Source organism: Saccostrea cucullata, unplaced genomic scaffold (genome assembly GCF_032062105.1).
Source record: "Saccostrea cucullata isolate Sc308-1 unplaced genomic scaffold, CSIRO_AGI_Scuc_v1 ctg1784, whole genome shotgun sequence".
NCBI classification, from domain to species: Eukaryota; Metazoa; Mollusca; class Bivalvia; order Ostreida; family Ostreidae; genus Saccostrea; species Saccostrea cuccullata.
The window spans coordinates 65,167-82,597 of NW_026937916.1; the positions used below are offsets into that span (position 1 = coordinate 65,167).

Sequence of the window (17,431 nt, forward strand, 5' to 3'; positions counted from 1 at the left end):
TGTTCAAATATGAAATTAAACGGTAAAACTAACATATCGGAAAAAGATTATCAGACTCTGTGATATCTTGAATATTAGGTTCACTGTGATTAAGTCAAAATATAAATGGACTTCAGATTGCATCTTCGATAAACATGTATCTAAATTAATGTCGATTTGAAAACCATAGCAAGACTAGTGTTTTGTCCGTCATCTCATGTTTAAGTTTTTTTTTTTAATAAATCCTGATTAATTTTTTTTCATTTCTATTAATCAGAATGAAAAGTTTTAAAGAAAACAAAATATTATATTACTTAAAAAATCAAATTTTTAGGAACTTAACAAATATGACAATACTTGTTTTAAATTAAAAAACAAGAGGTACTTTGAGTAATGAGCTCACTAAATGATATCCCCGCCTCCCATCATAGCATGGCATGGCTATCATGGCAAAGTCCATGTTTTGCACTGGGAGACCCAAAATAACTGTCAGATCCAAAATTGACATAGTAGGTGTACAATGTCATTATGTAATCAAGAATCTGTGAAAGTGTCATTAAATTTTATTTAATGGTATATGAGGAGTTGCAGATAAGAGATGGATACCCTTCATTATTATAGAAAAAAAATAGCCATGCCCATGCTTTGCTCTGGGAAACCTAAAATATGTGCCCGCTCAAAACGTAAAATAGGAGGTGCACAATGGCACTATGTAAGAAAGATTCTGTAAAAGTTCCATCTAATTTCAATGAGCGATATAAGAGAAGTTCCGGATAAGAGATGAGTACCCCAAAGCGTAACAGACGAACGTACAGACAAACGGACAGAAATTCCTATCACTATATACCCTCCCACTTTTCAAGCGGGGTGTATATAAATGCATCATTATATCAATCTGACGATGTAATATTCGCGTCAGCAGTCGTAAATATCCTCTTCTTCATCAGGTAGATTGATTGATTGTATACTGTTTAACGTCCCTCTCCAGAATATTTCACTGATATGGAGACGTCACCATTGCCGGTGAAGGGCTGCAAATTTAGGCCTATGCTCGGCATTTACGGCCTTTGAGCATGGAGGGATCTTTATCGTGCCACACCTGCTGTGAAACGGGGCCTCGGTTTATGCGGTCTCATCCGAAGGACCGCCCCATTTAGTCGCCTTTTACGACAAGCAAGGGGGTACTGAGGACCTATTCTAACCCGGATCCCCGGGGTTCATCAGGTAGAAGATAAACACATTTCACTATGGCATAGGTCATCCTTTTTTGTCATTTTTTCCAGAGTTTATTCACTCTCTTTTCATGTGTTATTAACTGACCTCTATGCTCCCTTCTGTAAAATTGATTCCCTTAATTTTAGAATGCATCACATCAAGATTGTTTGATTTCGCTGCGTGTGTCATGAAATATTACAAAAGTAAAACAAAACTTACAGACAACACACAACAGACATACATACATGTAAGGTGCACGAACTAAACTCTGCCTGAAAGCTCGCCAGATAAGCTGAACTTTAATAAATGAGATGAAATGGGGACAAAGAGAACATCTTTTAAAATAAAAAAAAATAGAGAGAAGGAATATTAGAGATTTCAATACATTTGTATTTTACATCACATAATGTCTGGAATACAATTGGCATAGTTCAGATTACTGCTTTTTAAAAAAATCACACATATTAAATGTAATTTTTGAATACCGGTACTTAATCTGTACCACATGTCTTTTTTACTACGATATTATACACCGTTTCAGTCTGACATGAGCCTTTATTTGGAAGACTGTAAACGTCATCTGTATCATTGAGTACTGTATGATCATACATATTGTTTACATCCTGATCAATCTGTGCTGCTCCGTACTCGCCCTCGGTTCCCCCTGTATGGTCGTATGTATCTTCACACTGAATTTGTTGTGTACCGTATTGACCGTCAGTCATGTGACTGTAAGTGTCTTCCTGTACTGTCGTTACAACATTGTTATTCCTGTTCAGATGATCGTAGTCCTCTTCCGGTATTTCATCTTTATCGTTAATATTTTTAGTTGACTTTGCCCGTGGACGAAAAGGTTCCTGGTTAACATATATTTCGTTCGAGTCTACTCCTCCTGTTTTTCCACTTTCACTGGGGATTTGTTGTTTGTGAAGAGCTATGGAATTCATACTTGAAGTTTTGTTTTGTATTATAAGGATATCGTCGGAGTTCATATACATAAAGTTTACTTGTTCTTTTGTTGAGGAATTGTGCTGTTTTTCATATTTTGCTTTCATTGCCAATTTCCTGTCAAAAAATACAAAGAATACAATTAATGAAGCTTGTTCTTTTTGTTTAATATAAAATGTAGAAATGCAAAAAAAAAAAGAAAGCGCATTTACCAATTATTTCAAGTGGATGAAATATGCAAAAACATTATCCTGGTCTAATACATTAAAAAACTTTGATCTACTAAAAAATCTATCATTCATTGTAGATTTCTGTGTATTCCCCCATACATGATGATACATGATGAATAAATTCATTCTGGAACTACATCCACTCTCTGAATAGTAGAATCTCTTTAAAAACAAAACAGAAGGTAGGAACATATTTCATAAATAAATGCATGTATATCGAAATAAATGTATTAAGTTGTAAATGTTCACGTTTTTCTTCTGCTTTCTTTGGAAAGTACTGTCCAAAGGAAAACACCACAAGCGTACCAATGAATATTTCTAATTGTGCATTTGTATAGCATTTTTGTATTCTTCACACTCATCGTTGTCCTGTCTCTATGAACTTCATAAACATTATTTTTTTAGTCCTTGAATAATCTATTTTCAGTGAACAACCGTAGACAAGTTGTTTAAAACACTGTAATGAACACGATTTTATATGACAAAATTTGAATCAAACATCAAATCATTCCACATTAACAAACCCCGAGCTTAAGAATGAGAATGCTTGCTTTTTGTCTTTCTGGTACGTGACATAAATATGTCGTGTTGCATCATCTTTTATAAACTGAGGTGTTTATATTTAATAAATATTTGTACTTCACATTGAAATCAGGTTAAGTATTCTCTCACTGTGATTGCATATCTTAAACATAAATTATGTATTCTTTTATCAAAATAATTCTTACCGTTTGCATAAAATAATTATGACCAATATGCAAATTGAGACAACGAAGGCAAACGAAATAACAACTACCAGAATAAGGGCAAGCGCATCTACAAAAATAAAAAAGAACAGTGCTTGATCACATAAAATTTCCCTTCATTCATGTTAGGGAAGCTCTCATAGTATAGTGACTTTATATTATATTTTATATCCATAATTAGAAGTCGTTAAGCTCTAACGTTTATATTTAATATTTATTTCGCACACTGTGTTTTTTCTTATATAGTTTTAATGACTTTTCTTCATGTTGTAAGATCAATCTAAGTAAAAAAAAATCTGCTGTTATATCCAAAGTAAGTTTACATTGATCAATAAAATAAAAGACTATAATTTTTTTAAAGAAGCATAAGATTAATTACGTCATTCATTCATTACAACCACATGCAACAACATTTTGTTCAAGCCTTGTAATAACACTTGGAAAAGGAAATGAATTGATCTCACCATTATTCTTATTTTCGTTCCTGTTGAGATTAGAAAAATCTTCACTAACTTCCGAGAATGCAAGGCACTGGTCAAAGTCCTCGGATGCGTTTAGACCTATTTTAAATGATAAAATGGATTCGCCACACTTTTAATTGCTTTTAATTAATCGAATAACAACAAAATAATCAAATACAATTCAAACTGATTTAGCATTAAGGAGGCTGGAGGGTCAACAAATTAATCCCAAATTAACCACCAGATTTAACTTATTTTTTTTTAGATACGGTATCTTTAGCTGTGAACTATCATTTGACAAAGAAAAAATTCAAAGATTTTAGTTTTAAAATTTGATCAATTTCTATATCTTTATATGGAGCTCTCCTTTTAAAGGAGATTAAAATAGTCTAAAAATGGCTGCCACCCCCGAGCCTCGTTAAATTAAAATTGATGTGGCTTTGAAGAAATAAAAAAAGAATTGACAATTCAAGCCAAGCTTATATTATGACTCGTTTGCGAAAATATATCCCTTAAATATGAACTTGTGATTGAATTTAATGAATGGTTCGATTTTACGGAAGCCCAATAGTGCAAACCAAAAATATATAAAGAAAAACGAAATTATTAAATAAAGACAAAACGAAATTATATAGAGTTCTTGCGAATGTACATGCATAAGAATACACTTAATGAACGCACCTATGGTTTAATATGTTCAAGTTTAAAGGATTTATGATATACTTACGTTTTTCACACACAAATGTTCTAGTTGCATTTTCGCTAAAAGTTTCCCAGACGTAAGAGTACATGCCGAATCTGTGTTCAAAAGTCCTTACAGCATTTGGACTCCCCTTCAAAACTAAAAATTAAAAAAAAAAATTGTTTATTGCTTGTGAATTGGAATTTAATAAGATAAAAAAATACCTGTGGTACAAATACAACTTATTTAAGATTTTTTAGGAATTTAAAAATATAGAGATTTAAAATGACGTAATTCAGACATGAGTGAATAGATATTTTTGATCAGATTTGTTTTATTTCTATATTTCGGAATGAATAACATAGAAGTAGGTGATTCATTCGTGCTTTCTTTCTTTTGAATCATTTGGGTAAAACTAAAATATCGTGGAAAACCAAATTTTGGTTTTTTCCTCTTCGTGTAAATAGGATGGCCTTTATCCTATGACGTAATACCTTTCTGATCTGAACCTTTTCTCTGTGTCCTAACGATACCGGTCCATCGCTCATGGTCATTTGAAATGCAGGCAGCATTTGTCAAAATGTTACTTCGAGAGTAAGATCCCAGATTTCTTATGCATCTTTCATTAAAGTTCATCCACGTTTTATTGAAACCTGCTCATAAATTTGGTGTAATTGATTTCATAATAAGAAAACAAATCAAAAAATAATTTTGAAAAAGGTAAATTTGATGAAAAAGTAGAATTTTTAATATTGAAATCAACACATTGTAATTCATTATATAATGACTTTTTTAGCTGTTTAGGTGACGTACCATTCTGAATAATTTTTATTCTGATATCATCTATAGCTATATCTGCTGTATTACTCGTTGGTACATTTGCTTCTATGCAAAGCTAAAATATATAGGGGAGGAAATTAATTTACAAACAGTCATCATTTTTAGCATAGAAAAGATAATTAAAATCTTAATATAGATTTAAAGAATTTAACAAAACATATTTTTAATTATTAACATTTCGGTTCTCATCACGTGAATACAAACGGTGAAAATCGTATTCTATACCCTTATTGATCTGTTGATTTTCTTTGAATATCTACCTGTATTCCAGTAGTAACGAAAGGTATCGTCCTAATTTCAACTCAAAATATGTACGGGATATAACATGCCATGGCAGCCAAGTATATATTACAAACTCAGTTTAAGTCTTTTTTTATATACAAGACATATCTTTCAAGTAATTAAGATTACTTATTCAGGTAAAGGCATTGCAATGTACATGAACATTAAAAATTATAAATATACATAATTTAAGAGATAATTTATAAAACAAAATTGACTAATAAATCTTTTTTTTATATAATTTAAAAAAATATATATTAAATATACCTAAACCCAAGGATAGCCCATGAAAGCCAGTATGACCCCACTGGGGTCCTTTTATTTGCAATGGGGTCCTTTAACGTCATATACATGTAGAATTTTTTTTATAATAAAAACTGAAATTCCTAAAGGATTACTATTTCAAATATTTTAAAAATGGTCCCAGAAAATGTATGTCCGTAACAAAATCATTTAAACAAGAATCCCTTATTTCAAATATTAGCAGACCTATCTTTATATACATATGCAGCAGGCAGAATTCGTCCAAAATCTACGTGCAAGGGGAAAAAAACACTTGCCGTGGTTTTCAACTAGACATTTCGATATTGTCACCTAACAATGGTTATTTTCATTATTATGTTGATACGATATATCACGGTGAACTTGAAAAAGATACCACAGAGTTTGATACATATGTTTCATATTTGGATATTTTACTTTAAAAAGTTGCTAATGGTAATACAAGCTTTATGATAAACGTGATAGCTTTTAACTTTACAATCGTCAACTTCCCTTACTCATGCAGAAATATACTTTCATCAATTGCATACCAGGTTTATATCTCTCAGTTGATTCTTGATATGCAAGCTTTACCTATAAACAGTTTCTAAAACGAGATAGGTTATTGACGGGCAAGTTGATGAAACAAGACTGTCAGCAGTCTCGTTTGAAGTCATCATTTTGTAAAGTTCTATTTGGGCGATACAATGACCTTGTCAGAAAATACAATGTATCTGTAAGTGAAAGGCCGACTGACGTTTCACATACTTATTGTTAGACCATTATTTACACAATAAATTGTCAACGGCTTTTCCCGTTATTTCCCGATCATGATAAGGTGCACAGGACGGATGTAACCGGGCGGCAGAAGATGCTCACTCCTCCATTAGCACTTAATCTCACCTCTGTTACGAGGTCAGCGTTTGCTCTGCTCCAAATTTGTGGAATCTTGAGCTTGAATACTGTTCGTTATCTCTATATATTTAATTTTTAAAGAAAAGAAATCGTCGATAAAATCTGCATATATATTAACTGTGCTCACATATCCACAATAAATGCTTATTCTACATCATTACTGATGAGAATATTTAAAATATTTTTAACTTAATATTAAGAATGGAAACAACTTTATTACATTTTCAACAGTGAAATACTGTAATTTATCCATTGAATAAAAGTGATATCCTGTCACAGTGTGACAGGATATCAAAATGATATCCTGTCACAGTATGAAAGAATATCAACCGGAACTACTTTTTTTCATTTCTATGAAGGAGTTATATCCCTTGATTACTTTTCCCCCAGTTTTATCCTCAAATTTATTATAACACCCTTTAGTTTATATAATAAAAAAAATTAAAAAAAGGAACTACTTTATTATTTCTAATTTGAACATTGAATTATGTCCCTTGATCTCTCTCTCTCTCTCTCCCCCCCCTCTCTCTCTCTATCAAATTATCTCCCTTGCCTGAGCTCTTTTATCGTCTGTTTCAATATTATTATATTAAAATGGCAAAAACTAATCCAAATGACAAAAATCTTACCACATTGGATATAAAAGGCATGGAAGAGAATGAAAATGACACAGACAATGACTTGAATGCATTCATTGAAGATTTGGATGAGGAAACATTAGCAGGAATCAGTTACAACATAATTGGAGATTTTTCTGTTGAGCTCACTCCAGGAGGTGACCAAGTTTCACAAAACAAGCGCTTTGCTGAGGTCTGTTATGACGATATTGATAAATTTCTGACAACTAATGAGAACAAAAACACTTCTAAAAAAACTAAATGTGATATTAACACATTCAAAGAATTCTTACAGGCAAAGGGAGAGTTCAGGGTCCCTGAAATAATACCCCCCTTTGAGTTAAATTTGCACATAGCGTCATTCCTTCTCTCAGTCAAGAAAAAGGATGGCACAGAATATGAGCCAACCTCTTTGCGGGCCTACATGTCCAGTATCAATAGATACTTGCAGCAAAAGGAGTATGGGTACTCAATCATCAATGACCTGCAGTTCAGCAAGGCACGTGATGTGTTGAAAACAAAACAGAAACAACTGAAGTCACTCGGAAAGGGGAATAAACCCATGGCTGCTGACGAACTCACAGAAAATGAATTTAAAATATTTTATGAAAAGAAGATATTAGGTCCCTACACACCTACCTCTCTTACAAATTCTATGTTTACAATTTGCACCAATCATTTTGGAATGAGGCCCGGCAGAGAAGTTCATGATTTGACTTGGGGAGATATTGAACTGAAATATGATGAGGGGGAAAATTTAGAATATATTGTTTTCAATCAGGAGAGACAAACAAAAACAAGAACAGGCGCTAATCCCAGAGATGTAAGGAAATTAAAACCACGAGCTTATGCCACACCAGCTGAACCCGAAAAAGACCCAGTTTCTCTTTACAAAAAATTCAGTGACATGCGGCCTGAAGAAACCAAACAGGAGAACTCACCGTTTTTTTTAGCAGTAAATGCTCGTGCTGACTTAGGTAAAATTTTGGAATTAACTATATAAAATTTATATTAACTTTGTTGTAAATATAATTAACATTTTAAATGAAGGAAAACAAAATCATTATTGTAAAATAATTCATATTAAAGGAGATCATACAAGTTACTGGTATAAGAAAAATGCCATGGGTATCAATAAACTGTATGGGTTGGTCAAGGAAATGAAGTCCTCTGCTGGGATCGACAGTGACAAGCGATTTACTAATCATAGGTATTTTTTAAAAAATGCGGGTCAAATTTAAATTAGTCCGCTTTATGTATTTTTGAATTTTTAAAAGATCTAAAAAAAAAAAAGAAGAAAATTAATTTAACATGTTAAAAATAAGAGAAATAAATTAGATTTGTTTTATTTTGCTAGTATGAGGAAACATCTTGTACAAAGGCTATCTGATGCCGGAGTTCCAGCCAACCAGATTACACAAATATCGGGACACAAAAATGTCAACAGCATTAACAACTACAGCAAAATAAACAACAACCAAAACAGAAATATTTCTTCTATCTTGACATCTGCTGATAAACCGACAAACTTGCCTATGAAGGAACATTATTCCGCGTCTCAGACAATTACCCAGACCCTATCGAGCACCCAGAATCAAACTATATCGTCGTGCCAGTCCCGCATTGATTCGGATGTAAGATCCATGCTGTATGGAAACAGTTTTTCGGGACAAGTTATATTCAATATATCGTACGGGAACAGCGAGCACATGGCTGACACATCGTGCATCCCAGCCCACCATGACGCAAATGACAACCCTCCAGCTAGAAAGTATAAAAGAATCTTACCTTTAGAAAGTGACAGCGATTAAAAATGCCCCAACATCATTGAACAGTTCACCAGAGCAGCTTAACATGCAAAACTAAAATCTTAACTTTCAAAACCCCGCTTCGATTTGTTTTCGAGAGTAATGCGTCCCTAAGTATTCTTACGCGATATTTTCATCAATTAAAAAAAGAAAAATTATTGTATATTCAACAAGTTATCAATGAAATTACTTTAACGATGTTATATTAAAGTTGTTTATTTGTTCAAAATTATTGTGTACATCATTTTGTGAATCGTTATTACGGAACTATATTTAGCGCGTAATATTGTTTTGACAGATGAACAGGGAGATGGCTAATATGGGCAAAACAGAGTTGGGGAAAATGTAATAAACAGAAAATTCAATGTTTTGTAGTTGAATATGGAATTTATTTCACTCGTGAAACAGGATTTTTTTATATTTTCACTCGTGCTTCGCACTCGTGAAAATATCAAAAGTCCTGTTCCACTCGTGAAATAAATTCCATATTCAACTACAAAACATTGAATATCCTCTATTTATTTCAATCTTACCTTTAACTTCTTAACAGAAATTCAAAAATAGTTAATTTGTGTTAATTAAATTAAAAAATTCTTTTTCTTACCTGCCACTTTCCTTCAATCGTCAATGTTCTATTTATTAAGACCCAGAAATTCCCTCTATTTCCGGATCTTTCAAATACAGTTTGTTCCCCCTGGGTTTGATTTCTCAGAAAAACCTTAAGTGTTTTAACATAACGACCGTACATGTGATACCACATGCTGAGTTCAATATTGACATCTACAAAAAGAAAGAAGAAAATTCCATTTATGTTCAACATATTCAACAAAGTAAATCAGTCACTAACACTTACAATTGAAATTGAGGTTTAAAGGAACGAATTGATAAAAAAAAAAGACAAATACTTTTAATCATCTCCTCGCAAAGAAGTTAGAGGGAGTATAGTAACATCGTTTGTAAGTTTGTGAATTAATGGATGAGCGGTGAAGTGCGAACGTAACGCAAGAGATAATTAACATCGGTATCAATATATTTTTCTTGCTGAATTAAGTTTTGTTATTAAAGCATTTTTGTAACGTCTATTAAAAAAAAAATAAAATCTGGTCAAGTAGTTTCCTTGCTGTTTTGCACTACATATGTATATTCAAAAGTGACTTGTTTGTGTCTAATAAGACATTGTTGTGTAGAGAATAATTAAAATACTCTTTTTTGTAAATGCTTTATTTGGTGATTATTGATTGCACAGTTCCAATTTTGTTCGTGTTGAATAACATTCTGTTCGTCTTTATAGACTAAACCAGGAATCAATAGCAGTCGATAACAATTTTGTATGATACTCTCTTTTATAAACAGCCTTTTTCTAGAGAGTGTTGTACGAATTGGATGTGCCCTTGGAAATAAGCAGTATATACTTAATTTGGGAAGGAGCAATCAAATAAATTATTAACTCATTTTTTAAGGAAGGATTTGTTTCCATACTTAATAATACAATATAAAATTTACTTATTAAAAATATCTTTGCTTTTGATTTATACAAAGTTATGTAATCACGCTAAACAATACTTTAAAGACTTAAGTATCAACAGTTATTACCAATAAGTGTTGACACGTGTAATTTTGCATTTACTTTTTGGGTGGAACACGTAATGCTATAAATGATTTTGATTGATTAATAGAAATTTTTTGTGCAAATTTATCTTCTGAAGGTTAAATTGAATTTAAGACATTGAAATCGCTGTTGGTATATTAATTTCATGTTTATTTGCTTCAAAAGTACAAAGGAATATGTTTCTTTTTAATGGTCGGAGAGGAAACGTTTTTTTTTCCCATTTCTTAAGTTTTTCAGTATACATGCACTTTCGTCTTGTATAATTTATTTTCCTGGTTTCTCAAACTTAAACAGATTATTGTTGTTTATTTAAGACCGATTCCTCAACTGACAGATGTGTTCGTAAAATTAAAAACGGTAAAAAAAAAAAAAAGACATTGATTTTTTGCTAACAAGTTTGAAAAGACATACTACATCTAAAATGATTGCCTGATTATTATAACAACATTGAATTTTCTAAGTTTTCTTATTATAGAATGTAAACAATCAGCATATTTTATAAAATATCCTAAAAACATACTTTCCAAATAAAACTTGGATACTATGCGTGCCACCTCATTCCTTCTTGGACCGTTGGCTTCAATATAACTAAAGTAGTTTCCGTCAATATTGCTGCTTGGACCTGTTCCAGACGTGTCTGTTTTGCCTTCCTGTGTAATACAATATGCGTTTTGGAGAAAACGTTCGATTAACCAAACCGTTGGTGTAAATATGAAGATGAAAAAAAAGATAGATGAATTCTATTATTGAAATCAAATAATCTAAACTTATTAAACATAGATATAAAAAAACACAGATAATCTTAAGCATCAGTTAATTTCTAGAAAAATATGGTTTTTAAAAATCATGCAAAATTTTGAATTAATCCACGTTCTCTAGCAGCTTTGAAAACGTTGATTACCCGTGTTATGGTCCAATTAAAGTCATCCTTTGTGTCTTGATTAAAACAGGTATCTACTCCTCCTTCAAAGTTGCATATCATTTTCCCTTTCATATGAAGCAGCTTTGTTACTGATTCCTCTGATAAATAAAATATACCTCTTGTTAAAATTAGCACTCGATATCATAAATCAAGTCGAACTTTTTATTTTACTTATAAAACTTTTCGGCAATGTTTTCATATTTTTGTCCTACTTACCACATGTACCTGCAATCATAGTTACATCATCAATAGCAAAAATCGATCTTTGATTTCCTCTTGTAGCTAAAAAACCAACCTGAAATGGACAGAATATAAGAAGTGAATATATCTTCTATTAAAATCGCATATGATAATATAAAATTGTGTCAAACTTATGTCGCATTCACTTAGAGTAGATAAATGGATTTCAGTAATGTATTTTTTCATAACATTTTTTCAGAATTTTGAAATTAGAAATTTTAGGTTATATTTATGTAGAGTGCGATCTACAATACTTATGATTGCAGTTTTGTGTCTCTGCATCAGATTACTTTTTTTTTTTAGAGAAAAAACATTTACTGAAAATTTCCTTTATCAACATTTAAATTATAAATACAATTTAAAAAACGATTTCTTGCATTATTTAATCCATATCGAGAATGTTCTATTATCAACATTTTCAAGAGAAATACTCAATTTAAAGATTCGATGAAAACTAGTCGTCATCTAAAATAATTTTTGTAGATACGTTCTAAAGAACTATATGCGGTATATTGCATATATTTGCCCCCACAAAAATCAAATTTTGAAAACTTCCTGAAATGTGCTGAATTCAAAAAATTGTATGAGAAATATAACTTAACAGAAAATATAACAGTGTCAAAGGAGTGTATTCACAATTTTTGTTTTTATGACGTCACAAACTAGTCCGATTTTATATCCTTTTTCAGAAAGAGGACAAAATGGTCAAAATTTCAACAATTTTAGCTTTAAATTTAATAGAGCGCAAGTTTGTTCAGGAACAATATTGACATATTTCATTGATATTATCATTCTACATATTATATCAAAATATTGATCCTGAACACACATGCCTCGGTGAATTTTACTCAAAATATCGACGAAATATGTACATTTTTCTGTAAAATTCATAAAAAACTGAAATTTAAGTCATGTTTGTGACGTCATTACGTACATATGGCGTCATTACTTATGAACATATTCAGTGCTTTGAAGTCAGCATATACTCCCCTGTTTAAGAACTTAATTAAATATGTCTCCATCAAAGTTTGATTTTGGTGGCAAATATTGGTTATTACCGAATAAAGTTCTTTATAAAATATTATCCAGAATAAGTTTAATTTTTCAATATTATCGAAAACAGACTTACAACGAAACCATTCTCTATCTGAATATTTTGTTCTGCGTATTTCCATTCCTCAAAATCAGAACGTGTAATAGTGACATGAAATTTCACTTCTTTTGTAACATTATTGTAGGTCACCACAGTAAGGGCCGCAGTGGAGTCTGCGCTGTAGCTGAAGTAACGAAACCGCAGGCACCACTTCTTAGCTACATGTGTATACATACAAAATGGTATACTAGTCTTCATAATCAAATTAAAACATATCATTTGATGAAACATTTATTAATGATTTAAAATAATTACAGGACCCTTGTATATCGACAGTGTATCGTTTAGTTTTTATCTATGTTCCTGCTAATGTTTGTTAATTGTGCTATCTGTTGTTTTTTATCCCCAATAAATAGGGTACGTTAACTTTTATGATTTTTGTAATGCAGTCCATAACAATCATCCATTTTAGGACAGACGTAGCGATTAAGTTGTTAAAATTCTTGGGCCTTAACATTTTGCTGGGTTTAGAAATACTCCAGAAAGTTTATGTCTTCGAATACAGTAAAAAAAAATCTTAACTTCCCAACAACATTTTTCTTGTTTTGTGGTTGCTTATCGGGGCCTTTAATACGTCACTTGAAAAAAAAACTATTGCATGATGAATTAGACTGACGCTCAAAAGTATACTTTTCATGAAAATTTTGGAGATTTCGTTAGAAATTCAAAATTTTTATGGAGAAATACGTTTCTCCAAAGAAATGGCATACAATTTTCTCTCTCAAAATGTGTTTAAAAGTATTGGTATTCTAGTTTAATGATGATTCCATATAGACATATAGACTATTAGGAGGAGTTTATACATAAGCACTCTGGGATATCTGAACATTGGAACAAAGATACCATAAATGCTTGAAATAGTTTCTTAATTATTTTTGGATTAACCACAGATCTTATAAATTACTCAGGCAAGGTATCAATGTTTCATGACAATTTTCCTCAAAAACAGTGAGAATCGAACTTGTATTTGATTTATGAGTTGAATAGGCAACTAAGTACCTCATATTGAAATGCCAATTATTTGAATAAGAATGGTTACGATTTCAAGAAAATAACAACCGTTGAATCATTAATAGAAATGCTGGTATCGAGCTGATAAAGGCTTATAATGTGTAATACACAATAATGAATATTTTTCTGTACTAAGTTAATTACCTTGGAAAAGTGTATTGGAGCCGAGAAGTGATGAATTTCCATAACTGTAAGAGGTGTCATCAACATAGGCAAAATAAGATCCTTCATATGCCTGTTCAGGTCCATTTCTTTCTGTTATCTATTTTCAATTTAAAAAGCAATGCTTAATCATTAATTTAAATAAATTTAAACCAGGTCTTTATTCGAATATTTTTGTATCCATTTTTTAAAAGAAAAAAAATTATGCAAAGCTTACTTTATCTACTGTCCAGTCAAAGCTTTTATTTTTGTATTGCACTAAAAAGCACAAGTCTTCTGGTTCAAAGGTACATGAAAAATAATCATCTGCAAGAAATTTGAGAAAACCAAATATTAGAAATTTTAAACCATATTTGACTACAAATTCATTTTAAGCAAGTGATCTATCAAGTCCATATTTTTATTCCTCTCGAAAATATTGGCGACTGTAAAAAAAACTTGAGAATTACTGTATAACAACATATTTGAGAAGCAGTGTACAGTAAAACGTTTAAGAAATCTTATTATGGTGGAGAAGAGAAGGATAACATTTCTATTTTCCAGAGGTTTTCGTAATTTTTAAAAAGAATTGCTTACATGTCGTGTACATTTTTATTTCCTCTATAAGACGACAACGTAATAATTTACCTTAAAATAATTTTTGTTTCGAACGTCAATAACTACAAAACATTTGGGTTTTTTTTCCTATATTTTATACAACTTTTTCTTATGATAAATTCAAAAATAGGCCTTTATTAATCGTGGACTTTTATGCATGACTGTTGTTAGATATTTTTTTTACTTCGTAGATAACTACCTTTTAGTGAAAATTTAACACGGTAACTTTTTATTCTTTTGATTGGTCATCAAAAAAAGTACTTTGTTACAAATCATTCTGATTCTATGCACGAGTCCATGAAAGTAGATATTAAAGGGATGATGGAGTGTCTCATTGACAACATCTATGTAGTCTGTGGAGACCATGCCTTCCAATAAGCTGTGTACTTTATTAACTGTTATAATAGGAAGCAGATCTAATACAGATATGTAAAGTTGGCTACTAATAACTGGCTACGACAAGTGGGTTAAGTTGGCTACTAGTAACTGGCTACGAGAAGTAAGTAAAGTTGGCTACTAGTAACTGGCTACTAGTAGCTGGCTACTATTAAATGACTTGAACCTTCTAGTACCTTTTGTGTAAAATTATGCAACCTATGGATACAAATGTTGATATTCTTGAAGTAGCTGGATCTTTACATCTCTGATATACACTGATATTGCTGATAAAACAATCTCTCAGCTTTTCCACTGGCACTAAAGGTACCAAGATATCAGCTAAGTAAAAATCCGGCTGCTTCAATAATATCAACATTTGTACCCCAAAACTCCACAATTTTACAAAACAGGTACTAGTAGCTGAGTTTATTACTTTCGAAATCTTAGTAACATCAGTGCCACATCATGTGCAAAAGCTAGGAGATAGTTTTATCAGCAATATCAGTAGATAAGAGCGATGTAAAAGTCCAGCTACTTCAATAATATTAATATGTGTATCCATTAATTGCACAATTTAACAGAAAAGGTACTAGAAGGTTCAAGTTATTTTCCAGTAGCCAACTTTGCCCACTTGTCGTAGCCAGCTACTAGTAGCCAGTTACTAGTAGCCAACTTTACTTACTTCGCGTAGCCAGCTACTAGTAGCCAACTTTTCCCACTTGTTGTAGCCAGCTAACAGTAGCCAGTTACTAGTAGCTAACTTTACATATCTATCTAATACTGCGAACTGAGAATCAAGAACTGCTCTATAGCAGGAAGAAATAATTTGCTGTAGCCTTTAGCCAAACATTCAGATATACCAATGCTGATTTTAAAAAAATGATTTCATTTAGTCACTCCTTTCTATATATCAACTCGATAAATCCCAGTGAATTTGAAATAAAAGAAACCAATTGCAAAGAGTTTATCACATGTATTTTATCTCTGTATGTTTACCTAAGAAAGACAGTAACGACCAAGGGGCAACTAAATTGTATGACAAACGAAATCCCACCAGCCTTTCAATCGTATTTTTTATATACAGTAAGATTCCGCTATCACCTGTTCATGGTGTGCATGTCTTCCAATTTATGCGATGAATAGAGAGCAAGTTCTGAGTACGAAAACATTCTTAAACTAGAAATAGTCGTTATAATGACATTATAAGCACAAATAATTTACTCATATTGTTCTTTTTTTAGATAGATCGGTGCTTTGTAATCTTCACTTTTTAAATTTTGAATGAAGGATTTTACCAGAATCTTTATTATTAATGGGTTATATATAAGACACGATATACTCAACATTTAGGCTTTCTTAACTTTCAGAAATAATTAATCATTCTTAAAATTAAAGAATAAACTCACTGCAAGCCACATCGTTGATACTAGGATCACCACAGTTCCTTTCTTTGAAGATATAGCTATTATCAATACACTGGTAGCTCACACACAGAGAGTAATCTGGGTTTATCAAGGATTTTGAATCCAAAGACAGGTCTTGAGCTGTAATGTTAAAGCGAAATATTAAACATTATCATTCAACATTTAGTAAAAGATATTTGAAAAATTACTTTAGGGCATAATAAATCATCAATGAAAACAGACGCAACTCCAATCGAGTATTCTTTGTGAAGACCACATCACCTTTGAAATGCACATGTGGCATCGTATGCCATGTGCAGTTTTTCTATAGATTAATTTATTGGTTTTGATTGTTGTAATACGAGTATGTATAAATGGAAAAAAGAACAATAAACCTACGCGTTTCTACGTCACTAAACACGTTGTTCCATACCGTAGCTTGTGCCAATTCAGTAAGAACAATTTAAAGTTTCAAAATTGTACTTTTATCTTACGGTGGGATAATGTTTGACATGGGATCAACAGATGATTTTATTTATTCTGTTCATTATGACAATAGAAGTCTGCAGAAAAATACAACCATTTCTGAAAATCTATGCGTTGATATGGATATCAATGAAAGTCATTTTTCGCCTTTTTTTAAAGTATATAGTTGATAATTCATCGTTATCTAGTTGATAAGTTATCGTGTATGAAGTTAGTTGGCAACCCTGATGAAGTAATTTTCCTTTTATAATCATCATTTTTCTGGTGCAACTAACCCTCAAAGTATTGAAAGGAGCTTAACATCAATCCTTCAAAAGGTGTGAAATTTTTCGTCTTTGTAAACTTGTGTATAACTTGTGCTGTGAATGAAAAACTTTTAGGAGTACAACCATTCTAAGGTACTTTATCATAAATGTCTTACCTACACTGTATATATTTACATTATCCTTCCCACCACAATACATCTGTTCGTCACAAGTAAAATTA

The 17,431-nt window shown here is 31.6% G+C and overlaps 2 protein-coding genes across 2 annotated transcripts; one reads left to right on the forward strand and one right to left on the reverse strand.

Moving 5' to 3' along the window:
• Window positions 1-1,660: 1,660 nt before the first annotated feature.
• LOC134249067 (MAM and LDL-receptor class A domain-containing protein 1-like) lies at window positions 1,661-17,425 on the reverse strand. The gene is made up of 15 exons (XM_062731427.1): window positions 17,367-17,425; window positions 16,463-16,600; window positions 14,299-14,387; window positions 14,064-14,181; window positions 12,885-13,066; window positions 11,732-11,810; window positions 11,495-11,613; window positions 11,114-11,243; window positions 9,589-9,764; window positions 5,075-5,156; window positions 4,756-4,914; window positions 4,307-4,420; window positions 3,583-3,678; window positions 3,101-3,188; window positions 1,661-2,259 (listed from the first exon to the last, which is right to left on the reverse strand). The coding sequence occupies exons 1-15, from the start codon at window positions 17,407-17,409 to the stop codon at window positions 1,686-1,688; spliced, it is 2,187 nt and encodes a 728-aa protein (XP_062587411.1). The 5' UTR covers window positions 17,410-17,425; the 3' UTR covers window positions 1,661-1,685.
• Window positions 7,140-8,648, forward strand: LOC134249066 (zinc finger MYM-type protein 2-like). Its single transcript, XM_062731426.1, has 2 exons — window positions 7,140-8,386; window positions 8,534-8,648. Exon 1 carries the CDS (start codon window positions 7,154-7,156, stop codon window positions 8,177-8,179), a length of 1,026 nt encoding a protein of 341 aa, XP_062587410.1. The 5' UTR covers window positions 7,140-7,153; the 3' UTR covers window positions 8,180-8,386; window positions 8,534-8,648.
• Window positions 17,426-17,431: the final 6 nt, after the last annotated feature.